Source organism: Phyllostomus hastatus, unplaced genomic scaffold, assembly GCF_019186645.2.
Source record: "Phyllostomus hastatus isolate PE091 unplaced genomic scaffold, TTU_PhHast_1.1 phas_contig_64, whole genome shotgun sequence".
Lineage (NCBI taxonomy): Eukaryota > Metazoa > Chordata > Mammalia > Chiroptera > Phyllostomidae > Phyllostomus > Phyllostomus hastatus.
Window position 1 is genome coordinate 480,112 of NW_025333928.1, and position 13,581 is coordinate 493,692.

The window sequence follows — 13,581 nt, forward strand, 5'->3', positions numbered from 1 at the left end:
GAGAGGTGCCTGGAAACTCAGTATATCAGCCATCTCTTGTTTTACCTCATATGCTCTTAGCCTCACTTCTGATTCCATCCATTGAGCAGTCTGGGTGAGTTTCAACCCACTTCATGTTTTTAATAGTGTGGACCATGGGTGATTCTCTGTAAGCCTGAGGCTTCTCTGTTGTTGCCATGGCATGGAACTCTGGGTCCACTCTGCATGCATGTTTGTAGACAAGAAGTGAGGGGTAGATAATATCTCCTGCTTCAGTAATGCTCTAGCATTGGGAATCAGGCACTTCTCAGTTCTTTCAGGAACAATTCTGAAAGGCATTCTCTGTGCTATCAGAAGGTCCCACTTATTCCCTGCAGTAACTCTTGTCATATTAATCTTTTCTTCTTCCCTCCATAGTCCCTTTCCACAGTCCCACACTCTACTCCCTGGACCTCCCAAATAAAGCATCTGCACATAAGTGTTTGGTTCAGTTTTCACTTCTGATGAAAATCTATACAGATACTCACTGTAATAATGTCTTGAATTCCAGCCACCCATCCTGACTTTTTTCAGACACTAGTATCTTTGTTTTCAGAGAAGGGCAGTCAGGTGCCACAGTGTCCACTGCCTGAGCCACTTCATCCCCAGCCACGATGGCCTTGGCCTTAGACACCTGAAGCCTGTAGAGTATGTCTTTGGCTCTAAGCTGGATAGTCCCAGGCATGAAGACAAGGCCTGAAAGTGAAATGGTTTAGAGATAACTGGAAGACCGTCTGCTTCCCTAGAGAAGTGTGATGTAGCAGCCAGTGGGTTCCAATGTGGAAAGGGAAGTTAGGGTAAGAAGTTTCAATAGTGACAGATGATTGACCAGAGAGTGATTTAAACACAGATTTCTCTGTATTGTCAGAGTTAAAAGGGGTCTGACAACACCCTCTCACCCTCCTGTGTGTGTGCACGTGTGCGCACACACACACACACACACACACACACTGTCTTTCAGGAATTTTCTGTATCCAAACACTTTCCTGTAGTAATTAAAACAAGAAGGAAGAACACTTGTAACTGTCTGTTTTACTGCAATACCATAGTGACCTAGCCAGGGACCCTAGATGCATTTTCTTAGGCTAGAGTGCCCTTAGCTTTTGTTTTCTATCTTGATGAGACTCCTGTGGTTTGTTTTGTTCTTTTGGAGAATAACAAGACTTGTTTCACTTTTTATGAAGCTGATTTTACATGTTCCTCTTGTTAAACAGCTTTACCTTTGGTTCACTTTCTTCCCACCCTCAACACTTTAGGATCCACACTGCAGACCTGGTGACTACCCTCAGATGTGTTACTATCATGGTAGCCCTACTGAATCTGAGTCTGATTTTCTTCAGACTATAATCTATCATAATATCACCTTTCTCTCATAGCCCATTCACTCTTTCCATAGGGCTTCAAGATCCTACTACCTCTGATTCCTCTTCCTTTTTGACCACATATATGTCCTCCTCCTTATCGGTGAGAATACCTGTTGTGTGTAAGGAAGACCATGAAGGTTGGAGTGTGCATAAGGATTGATGATGCTACAGTTTCCTGAGGCTCTTTTTTACACCTCTTCACTTATCACTTCTTGTATGTAAAGGTTGATAATTCTCAAATTTCTGTCTCCATCTCATATGTTGTGTCTTAAGTCCAACTTCTTCTCACTTTTTTCCATGAGTATTTTTATTGAGATATAATTGACATATAACATTGTACTAGTTTGAGGTATATATGTCAAATATCCATAGGTATATATATCACATATGTAAGATATATTAATTTGATATGTGTATACATTGTAAAATTATTACCACAAGTTAACAAAATTGCAATTTTTCTTTGTGATGAGAACTTTCATGATCTATTCTCTTTGAAACTTTCAAATATACAACACAGTATTGCTAACTATAGTCACCACGCTGTACATTACATCCTTATGATTTATATGTTTTATAACTGGAACTCTCTTCCCTCTTGAATATCAGTGGGTACTTCTGACTCAACAGTTACCAAATTGAACTTCTTATTTTTCATTGACATCCCATATCTGATTCATCCTGTGTTCCTCACTTCAGTGAAAGGCAGCCATGCCCACACAGTTACTCAAGCATCTGTGACTTCTTCAACCCCCTGGCTTTCTTCCTCTACCTTATGTCATCCACACACACACAAAAAGAAATAAACAACAACACAAAAAAACAAAACCCTGCTATCACTTTCCTCCTAATCATGTCTCAAATCTATCCACTTATCTCCATCTCCTTCACCCCATCCAAGGCAACATCATCCCTCCTCTCTTATCTGGGTTTCACACCCTGGCTTTTGCCCTCTTGATATCATTCTCTGTGCACTATTTACATTGACTTTTATAAAAAGCATATGATCATGCCACTCAGTTCACCCACAGTTTCCCATCCTTCATGGTATAAGGGTCCAGAACCCTTATCATGCCCCCCCAAGTTTCTGCCAGTTTACCATCTGACCATCTATTCAGGCACCTTTGCCACTATTTTCTCCTTGTTGCCTGGAGTCCAGGCACACAGATATCCTTTCAGGTTTCCTCATAATTTTCAAGCTTCCCTCCTCCCTTTGCTGTTTGCTCTGCTTGGAGCACTCCTCTATGCCTCCTTGCCTGGCCAAATTGAACTCATCCTGGTGTTTTCAGTCCAACTATCACTTCTGCTGAGATATCTGTGACCCCTGTAGGTCAATAAGTTCAGTATACTAGTGCAAAAGCAGGCATGGACAGTATGTAATCAGGGCATGGTTGTGTTCTAATAAAACTTTATTTACAAAAACAGGATGTAGGCAAGATTTTTAATAGGTTTTTATAAAATTTGCATGCCACTTATCAAAATTGTTATTAAATAATTATGCATACTTACACATCTTCCTCTAAAGATGTGTAAGTCCTATGAGTACACAGGCCATGTTGTGTTCACCCTGTACTAGTAACCTCTATCATGATGCTTAGTAGATAGTTTGCTTAAATAAATAGAAAGGTGGTTTCTACCCATGAGAAAGGAGAGCATGTTGTGTGAAGGGGGCATCTTTGGAGAGGAATGGTTGTATTTCTGCCACCAGTTTCTTTCACAACCTAGGTGGTGGATTACCAACCTGCTCGCATGCAGCCCAGAGTCACCAGCCACCACTCAGGAACTCGGGGCAGCACCACTGCCACACGGTCCCCACGCTGCAGGCCACATGCTCCCGAGAGTACATTGGCCACCTGTTGGCTGAGTTCACTCAGTTGACTGAAGTTCCACTTCACTTCATCGCCATCACCACTCACCCACCAGAGGGCTGGACCCAGGTGTCTATTGCCAGCCTTAAGAAAGAGAAGGCCAGAGACATTGAAATAAAGGACAAACTGACAGAAACCAAAGGGGAACAGAGAATGATATGTAGGGAAAGGTCTATCAAGTAACATGCATAAAGCACACATAGACAAAGCCAAAGGGGGTAGGTTTGAGGGTGGGAGGCAGGGCTGGGTGAGGTGGGGATAGTAGTTGGGTGAAAATAGAGACAATTGTACTTGAACAACAGTAAAAAAAAAGAAAAGAAAAGAAAGAGAAGACCTACTGTTTGGCGGGGGCTGGTGTGTAACTATGGGGAAAATTCCAAGTCTAAGAATTGCCATGACTATGCTTAGTATGCTTTTTGATCTCCAGACCCTTGTTCACTCTTCAAAGGTATTAAAAACCCCTACAGAGATTTTATTTATATGGATTCTCTCTAACAATATTTAAATTAGATTTTATAAAGTGATAATATTGCATATCAATTTGGTTGTGAATGGAAAAATGAGATAAACAATCATAAAGCATAAAGCTAAAATGGCCTTCCTGAACTTTCACAATACTGCTGTGAACTTTTTTTTTGCTTCTTAAAGAACAGTCGTGATACACAGTTGGATTGGTATTTCTTTCTCAGCTCTCATGCATTAAAAAATAAACTGCCAATGGAACTGGAGAGCATTATGCTAAGTGAAATAAACCAGATGGTGATCTCAACTATAAGTGGAACCTAATCAACAAAACAAACAAATGAGCAAATTGGAAACAGAGACTTGGAAATAAAGAACAAACTGACAGTGACCAGAAGGGAGGGAGGAGGGACATAATGAGGAAAAGAAGGGGAAGTTGCAAGCAAAAGACCATAAATAGAGGACTCCTGGGCAAAGACAATGGGGGAGATTGACTGTGAGAGTGGGGAAGTGACAGGATAGTGGTGAGCAATGGGGAAAAAGGTGTCACAACTGTAATTGAAACACAATAAGTTAAAAATAAAAAATAAACAAATGAATAAACCTCCAATACATAATTAATGCAAATAATGAAATTGAAAACAAAATCTGAGACCTTGTTCAGATTAATGCCAATTACTTGAATTGTACAGGTTCTTATAATTTATATTAAATTTTGGTCATCCTTAATATCTTCCTTTTTAAGCACCTTTAATCTAAAAATTATGATATAATTTGAATTTAGTCATTCTGTTTGTGTTTATAATTGTAAAGCCAGAAAACTTGTTTGAGGTTTCTACAATTTAGCCTGGAGGCAACTTGAATAAAGTTTTTAGTTAACTAATGAACAGTCACTATTAATATTAATTTACATATACTCATCAATCCCCAAAGGCTAGTTATTCAATTTTAATTTTCAAAACTAACTGGAAGTCATGGAAGTTGATAAATATGGAAAATAAGGCTAATATTATCATAGCATTTATATGTATTTATTTATTTATTCCAATTCTGTAATGAAGAAGTGTCTGAATAATTTCTCTCTGTAAGTAGTACATCTTTTATTACTATTAATGACTGAATCACAATATTTATAGGAAATTGGCCACTATTTAAGTAGTATCTTTATTTCCTTATAATTAAAATTCTGTTCATAATTATAATTGAAAGAGCCATTCATTATTCAGGAGTTAAAATGTAAAAAAATGTTAGGATTAAACAAAACAAAATGTTAAAAAAATACCATATGATCTCATCTATAAGTGAAAAGTAATCAACAAGACAAGTGAGAAAAATAGAACCGAAGATATGGAGATAAAGAAAAAACTGAAAGTGACCAGAGGGAAAGAAAGACAGGAATAATGGGAGAAAGAAAGGGAAAGGTCAAGTCAAGGAACTTGTATAAAAAATCCACAAAGACAATGGGGTGGGGAAGGCTGAAAGTGGAAGACAGGATGTGAGTATCGCAAAGGAGAGTAATGGGAGGGAAATGGGGACAACTGTATTTGAACAACAATAAAATGATTAAATAAAGAAAAAACATTTCCATCACTCTAAAAAATAAAAGGAAAAAATATTTACTGTTAGAAATTAAAACTGAGAAATTTTATAAATGTGTGCTTTAAAAAATAACAGTTATAAATCCATTATATATTACTATAGGAGACCATTCTGCATGGCATGAGCCCAGCTGCCACTTGGAGATACAAAGGACCCATGCCCATGGATAGGTTCTCCCATGGGGAATTGGGCCTGCATTGTACCTGGATTGCTATGAGACTTGCTTTTGCTAAAACTCCCTCACCCTGAACTGAGACAACAAGTTCTTACTGTAGCTTCCTAAAATCCATACTAAAACTCCCCAGTATGGAGTATAACCAGTTCAACCACATTTCCCTTTGCATTAGCAAATATCCTTCTGTGATGTGATTAAAGACATCCTCTCCTTTGTTTTCTGTAGAAGGTAACCGCCTAAAGTGAACTTGTGCATAATAAATGAGTAATGTAATGTGCCAAAAAAAGCAATAAAAGCTTGTCAAAGCAAGGGTTGGGGAGCTCTCCTCTTGAGAGAGTGGCCGAGGTGCTCCGAGGAGCTATCCCCTTGAGAGAGAAGCCATGCTGTCCCTTTTCCCCCACAGGACTTGGTAGTCCATGTGAATTTGTTGTGTCTCATCCATAATGCCGCGGACCCCACAAGCTGGGGTCTGCATCACCTGGTGCCCAGGAACAGGAATCCAGGACTACAAGCCAAACAACACACCAGCTTGGTTGGAGTATGTGCACATCTGCCCAGGTAAGAAGGGACTAACAACACCCAGTGCTTTTTCGTTAGGTCACGTGGTGTGTTGGATTTCGGAGGAAAATGGTTTTCTTCCTAGTCACTCTCTCTTGCGACTGCTTTGTGACTGTACCTTCTTTAGTAAGCAGGAGCCTTGCTCCCTCTCCTAAGTATTTGCTGCAACCTTGCGTGCAGGGGTGGAGTAGTTAAGAGACACAAGGGCACTTGCTGCAATGCTGTAAAAACACCCACAAGCCAATCCCCATGGCACAACATCCAACTAGGTCTAGGCTTGGGAGAAAGAGCAGAGATTTTCCTTTTAATCAACTTTAAAAACATCAACTAGTTACAGGACAATTTACAAGCATCTCAGCAAATTCTTTCTTTTAAGCTGCTTCTTGTGGTCCTTTCAGTTTTCCCTTTTCCCTCTGTCTGCCTGAATAAGTATTTAAAGGCACAGGTGGAAAAGGAGCAAAACTGAGATTGGTTTTGTAATCACTGTGCTTGCTGTGAGAGGAATTTCAGAAAAAGGTTCTTTTATTTGTTAAAAAAAATTCTTTCAAGTTTCCTGTGAATCCTCAGCCATGGGGAATGGGCTCTCTAAGGAACAAGAGCAATGTTTTAAGCTATTTCAGCATTTATGGGGCTGTTGAATGTCTCCAAGATAAGGAATCTCCAGACTTAGTTATTTAGGAAAAAGTTGGGCAGAAGTTGAAATAACACCAGGTGCGTGATAAGATTCTAAGGTTAGTGTCTCACTCCCTCCTTTAGAGGATTTAATTTGAAAATACTGGTTTGCTTGAATTTTGTTTTTGTTTTGAAAGGAATGGCTCATTCTCAAAATATTTTGCTGAATCTCTAGTAAATAGAATAAGATCTCTAATGTTGTTAGAGATCTTATGATATGTAAGGACTCTCTTATGATATATAAGGACTCTACTCAGAAAGAGTTTAAATTGATTGTTCAAAGAAGGAAAAAGATCTCACTTCACTCAGACAGTAAAAAGAGCAGGAAGAAAAACAATGAGAAAATGTGTCTTTTAACCACTCTGAATCTTCCTTATTGAGGTCCAGGGAATGCTTCAGTCCTCGGAAACAGCTGTGCTAAGATTATTATCCTCTGTCCTTCTTCTCCAGCCTCCCTGAAGTTGTCAAGGGCACTAGATAATGAGACAGCTCACTTTTGAGTACACTCAAGGAATACAGTAATCAATAAGAATTAAAAACAACAAGAAAAGTAAATGTATTTGCCAGTGGAGAAAAACCTTTTTCTGAAAGTTATGAATGTTTTCATAAATTTGTCAATCTAAAGCATGCTGTAAGTGGGATGAGGGTGTGTGACGTGTTAAAAAAATATTAAGAATCCTCCTTGTTTATGCCAAAGGTGTAACCCTTTATTGTAAAAATGAAATACAGGGGTACTGTCTCCTGGGGAGAATTAGCCCTTCTCCATGGAAGATTAAGTATCACTTTTTAACTCAGTACCTGTAAACACTGATCGTTTCCTTTGGGAAGAACTGGCTGTTCTCCCAGAGGGAATGGTTGGTGAGTCGAGTCACAAAAGGCCCTTAGTGTGTAACCATTTTTGTCTAAAACATATTTAAACAGAGCATCCCCCCATCTTTTCCACGTTCCTTGAAAACTCTGAACCTAGGAGCTACCAGGTCCTGAGAACAACAGGGCAATTAACTTGCTGCTCAAACTCATTGCAGCTTGCAGAAATAGCCAGGCATTCTGAAAACAATTTAATATTCCTTGCTCCCAAGCTAAGCATATTATTAAAGAATGTCCTGATTGCCAAGCCCTTAGCAAGGCACCCCCATCTACAGGAATTAATACTCGAAGACTAAGTTCTCAAATAATTTGGGAAACAGAAGTCACTCATTATGCTCAATTTGGAAAATTCAAATTCATTCATATTTCTATTGATACTTCCTCTGGTGCCCTACAAGCATCTACTTTAACAGGAGAATCTGCTAAAAATATACAAGCCCATTGGCTTGAGGCCTTTAGTCATTTAGGATGGCCTCAGCAAGTTAAAACTGATAATGGCCCTGGACACCTTGCCTATTCTACTCAGGTTTTTCTTCAGCATTGGAATATCTAACATAAAACAGGAATACCTTACAATCCAACAGGTTAGAAAATTGTAGAATGGGCTCATCATACTTTTAAAAATCTTCTTAAAAAACAGAAAAAGGGGGAGTCATGAGTCTTTCCCCCCAAATTTGATTATGTTAGCCATGTTTACATATAATTTTCTAAATTGTGATGAATCACGTTGTGATTCACTTTGGATTTATCAATCCAATTGAGAAATATTTTCAGACGAAAGAGCCAAATTCATCTTATCCTCAGGTTTTATATAGAGATTCCCTGGGAGATGGCTATTGGCAGAGCCCTGTAGATCTCTTAACTTGGTGGAAGAGGGTATGTGTGTGTTTCCATTCCTACAGGTCCTATCTGGCTATCAGCCAAAAGAGTAAAGCCTTATCATGAGTGGGATAGATGCTAAGCTCTGCTACCTTGATCCAAGAACCAATCGACTGAGAGACCAGATGGCCCAGCTGACCCTGAACAACCAGAAGGAAAATAAATACCCACAGCATCACTCATGGGACTGGGCTAACAACAGAGGAGAATGGGGTCTGCCCCAATGACAGGGCCCAAGGCTCAAGTGCCTCTTGCAGAGGGCAACAACCCCTCAGTGTCCCATAATGTTCCCTTTAGGTGTGTCCCCACCACATGGGGGGGACATTGAGGCTCTTAATGCTCAAGTAAAGGCCTTATCAAACAAAAAGTGTTCCAGACCCTCCACAATAATTTACAACAGCTGAACCCTAAAAACTGGTTCAATGGATGGAATTTATGAGTTTGGGTCATGGCATCCCTTGGATGCCTCCTTGTCTTAATTTTTATTTGTGCTTTATGATGTATATGGAGGTTGTTTTCTTGATATCGCATTCGGGAACAGCAAATAGTAGGTTTCATAGGCTTAACAGCTACAATTGCATTCACAAAAACAAAAAAAGGGGGATATTAGATGTTAGGGACCACCCTGCCTGGTTTCAGAAGCTGTAAACCCTCATGGCTAAGGGTGATTGAGAGACCTTGAGACCCTAATCTAATAAGGAGATGAAGCTTATCTCCCTGTCAGGAGCACTGCTTCTGCTCACTTTACTTCACCCTGCCAGACTCCCAGTTCATGTTTGGTTAATCAATGATGGGTAAGATTCCTCAAGGGAAGGATAATCTAAGACAAGCAGGATCATGAGGGGGCCCTCAGGGAAGGACTTGGGGGGCTATAGAAAAAGCAGGTGATGGACTCTCGCCCCTCAGCTTTGACATAGCCTGAGTCCTCATTCTGTGCAAGAAGTCTTCTAATCTCTTGGCTTCCTTACTTCCCCTGCTCCACCTAAGCCTGAAACAATGCAGGAGGTGGGTACAGCCCTATTCTGGAAAGGATGGATTCTCCTTGGCGATCAGACCTAAGAAAGAATGCATACAATCCTATGAAACCTGCTTTGCTAATACCCTCAATTTAAATGATAAGGGTCCAAGCCAGAAATGAGTTTGTTTCCCCAAAGATTTAAGGCCCTTTGGTTATCTGATCCTGACTCAAAATAGGCCCTCAGAGTTCTTTAAATATTATCTGTTTGATCATTACTGCCTGACAATGACTGATAGGCCTAATCTGAGAATTTTGGTCTTTGGAACCACTGGTTGCTTACTGATAACAATAATGCTCTGTGTACTTTGATGCATTTGCAAATTATTTTCCCAGGGTCCTGTGAGAGACCAGCCAGTAGCAAGCTTTGTGGGATCTATAGTGGTCCTAACTAAAAACAAAGGGGAAATATAGGAGACCATTCTGCATGGTGTGGGCCCAGCTCCCACTTGGAGATGCACAGGACTCATGCCCACAGATAGGTTCTCCCATGGGGAATCAGGCCTGTATTGTACCTAGACTGCTATGAGACTTGCTTTTGCTTAAACTCCCTCACCCTGAATTGAGGCAGCAAGTGCTTACTATAACTTCCTAAAGTCTGTGCTAACTCTCCCCAGTATGGAATGTAACCAGTTCAACCACTTTTCCCTTTGCATTTTCAAATATCCTTCTTCTGTGATGTTATTAGAGGCATCCTCTCCTTTGTTTTCTGTAGAAGGTAACTACCTAAAGTGAACCTGTGCATAATAAATGAGGACCATCATATAATATGTCCAAAAAAGCAATAAAAGCTTGTCAAAGCAAGGGTTGGGGAGCTCTCCTCTTGAGAGAGTGGCTGAGGTGCTCCGAGGAGCTATCCCCTTGAGAGAAAAGCTGTGCTTTCCCATTTCCCCCACTGGACTTGGTGGTCCATGTGAATTTGCTGTGTCTCAGCCATAATGCTGGGGATCCCATGAGTTGGGGTCATGTCATATTACCACAAATAAGATGTGGTTTAATAAGGAAGTATACTTTCTGAAACAACAAAAAATGAGAAGTGTCATTTTTTCACAATTTTGCAAGTCTCTTTAACGTCTTCTTTAATAAAAGACAAATTCTCTTTCTATCTCTGCATTCAGTTTTTGTTGTACCACCTGTCTAGCCTCTGAAAAAATGCTACTGCATACTTGTAAGAGAGTGACAATGAAAAAAGAAAGATAAATGTTATAGAAAGATCCATCTATCATATATATGGCAGATACACCTCTTCCCTTATCCATACCAAGAGGAATCCTTTCATGCTCCAGAAAGGCACAAAACCTCAGAGGGAAGGCAATAGCAGGGCCAGCAATAGACAGGATGGAGTTCTAGAAGTGTAGGATGGGAAGGGAAATAGAACTTTTCTCATCAATCTTTTTCTGATGCTTTATGTTGGAGTCCTTTTGACAGTCTCTTCCTAGTGACCATCCTGCTTGCTTACTCTTAATGACAGAAAAGACTGTTGATTCTCTCTTATTAAACCCAAATCTGCCTCCTCTATGACCCCCAACCCACTAGTCCTTTTCTCATCCTTGGAGATCATAACAGAGCATGTGAAGTATGTGTAGGCAGAGTGTGTGTCAGCTACCCAGGGACTTACCATATTTCTTCACCAGCACCAATTTCCCAGGCCCTTCTTTTTGCCCATCTCATGCTCTCTGGTTCCCACCCCATACTGCCTTCATGAGATATGAACCTCATAGCACATAATAGTACCTGACATGCAATGTGTTCAATATATTAAATATGGATTAATTAATAAACTCAGCACAACCTCCAAACTCTGTCTCTAATCCACCCCGTTACCTTCTCCATGCCAGCCCAGTAATCCATCACATCACTTGCAAAGTTAAACTTAGCAGGAACTTCCTGGTGGCCCCACTGCAGAGATGCAAGTTGCTTGGTATGAATGTGGACAGTGCGACAGGACATCTGAGTCCTCCATAGCATGCAAACCCCCTGTAATTTTTGTAGCCAATGCATAGTCAAACCTGTGAAGGAAAGATGACATGGAGGTGAATCTTTCCTATATAGACTGCTCTACTAGTCATCAGCTACTTACAGAGATTAACCCCAGCCTTACAAAGTTCTTCCAGAAATGAATTTGTCATGGTTATGAGTCAACTGGAACTCAGCATTTATTTCAGTCTGCCATGCCATTCTCCAAAAGTACAACACCCAGTCTTATATCCCACCTCTCTAGCACTTCTGACAGTTTTGTGAACACTCAGTTCCATGTTAAAAAAAAATCCCTTTATTCTTAAAATACAGTGGTAAGGTAGACTGAATTGTTATTCCCAACAATTTACCCCCTCCTTGTATTAGGATTATATATCCTCATTTATTTTCATGTGACTTGCCCAGGGTCTCTCACTGACTGTGCCTTGCCCATGAGATGTGAGTGGATGTGACTATGTGGTTCATCAGAAACCCTTGCATTTCTGCCCTCAATCATGAATATAGCATATCCCAGGTAGGTGCTCTAACTTTAGCCTGGTCCCAGAATCATAATACATGTGGAGTAGAGTCCAGTCTAGCATAGCCACAGCCCACTCACAGACCCATGGGGAAATATATGTGAGCTTCTAAGCTCCTGAGATGTTTGGATGTTGGTTACTACAGTAAATATTGACTAATACAATTAATATCTATTTCCTTCTATGAACCTAGAACACAGCAACTAATACACAGAATCACTTCAGAAATTATAACTGTTGTCATTGTTGCTTTCATCTATGTCTTGGCTCCAGGGACAGCAGTATCAAGGCTGTGTAGGCTGGCTCTGAGTACCAACATGTGTACCTTGATAGAGATGAAGAATTTAAGTCTAATGGTGTTTAATTTAAGGGATCCAGCCAGGAGTCTCACCAGTTGACTGGATGCCCATTTCCTATTGTCTGGTCAGCAACAGCCAGAATGCTCAAGGTCTCTGAAACTTGTGCATCCTCTCTTATATTCTGAAAGAACAGAAGTGTAAAATTTTTAGCAACTTCTAATCAAGAATATTTATTGCTTTTTTCCCTGCTGGTTTCTCTCTCTTTCCTTGACTGATTTTCTCATTCTTCAAGTCTCACCTCCTCATAAGGTCCTCCCTCCTCAACCATCACTCAATTCCCATCTCCCTTTGACTGGCCTTCTCCCAGACACCTCATTCTCTCCCTTTTGCCATGTTAAAGGCACATTCTCCTTTGCCCATTGCTGTCTCCTCAATAAGACCTGGCAGATACTTCTTTTCTAGAGCCCTACAGATTGCAGACTGGTGTTTCCTGAAGATTTTCACTCTCTTGGAGAGCGCTGGTTTCTAAGGACAGGTTTATGCTATTAAGAGGCATGATCCCATCACTCCACTCCCTGAAATGGTGCTCACCTGCCAAATCCTCTTAGGAAGTCTCTCTAAGATTTCTTGGTACACTCTTCTCCTGAGAAGACAGTTCCAGAATCCCTATAACCTTAGAGAGCACAGATTACCAGGCAGGCAGATCAAGAGTCCCTGGAAATTTCAGGGGAGACATAGCTAATCATTACCTGTGGACAGTCCCAGAACCTTACTTAGGATAGCATAAATCCTCCTAGCCAGGCATGGTGCAGAGTAAGCACTCAGTAAATCCTAGTGACTGCAGTTTAGAATGGGAGACTTGCATCTGGACTCAAATTCACTTTCATGGAATGAGCACTTAAAGTTATTGACTGTTTCTACTGATAATATGGGTGCAGCAGATTTGGGGAATGAGGGTCATGGTCCTGGAAACAGTAAGTAGGGTCCCACAAATAGAAATAAACTCAAGAAAAGTCGTTTGTCTTCCAAGAAATAGGGGCAAAATAACGCATGGGTACATTTGGTTTGAAAATGATAAGGGGCTCAAGTGTTGAAAAATTTTAGTTTAAGGTCAATAGTTATAAGCCTAGTAAGTAATGCATATATTAAAGCTATTGTTTCAGGAACTATAGATAAGACCCACCACTCCTGAGAGAGACAGCTGACCTCCTGGGGAACCACTAAAAATTACAAGATGCCTCCACTTGTTTCCCACCTGGGGAGCATCTGGGCCATTGTGCTCCATGGAGAGACAGATGACCACCTACCCC

The 13,581-nt window shown here is 40.5% G+C and overlaps 1 protein-coding gene across 1 annotated transcript in view; it reads right to left on the bottom strand.

Moving 5' to 3' along the window:
• Positions 1-12,968, bottom strand: part of ACSM2B (acyl-CoA synthetase medium chain family member 2B) — a 39,208-nt gene extending 26,240 nt beyond the window's left edge. The window contains 5 exon segments of the mRNA XM_045849085.1: positions 507-714; positions 3,124-3,334; positions 11,302-11,486; positions 12,364-12,452; positions 12,863-12,968. Coding sequence (XP_045705041.1) covers positions 507-714; positions 3,124-3,334; positions 11,302-11,486; positions 12,364-12,382 — 623 coding nt within the window. The 5' untranslated portion in view covers positions 12,383-12,452; positions 12,863-12,968.
• Positions 12,969-13,581: the final 613 nt, after the last annotated feature.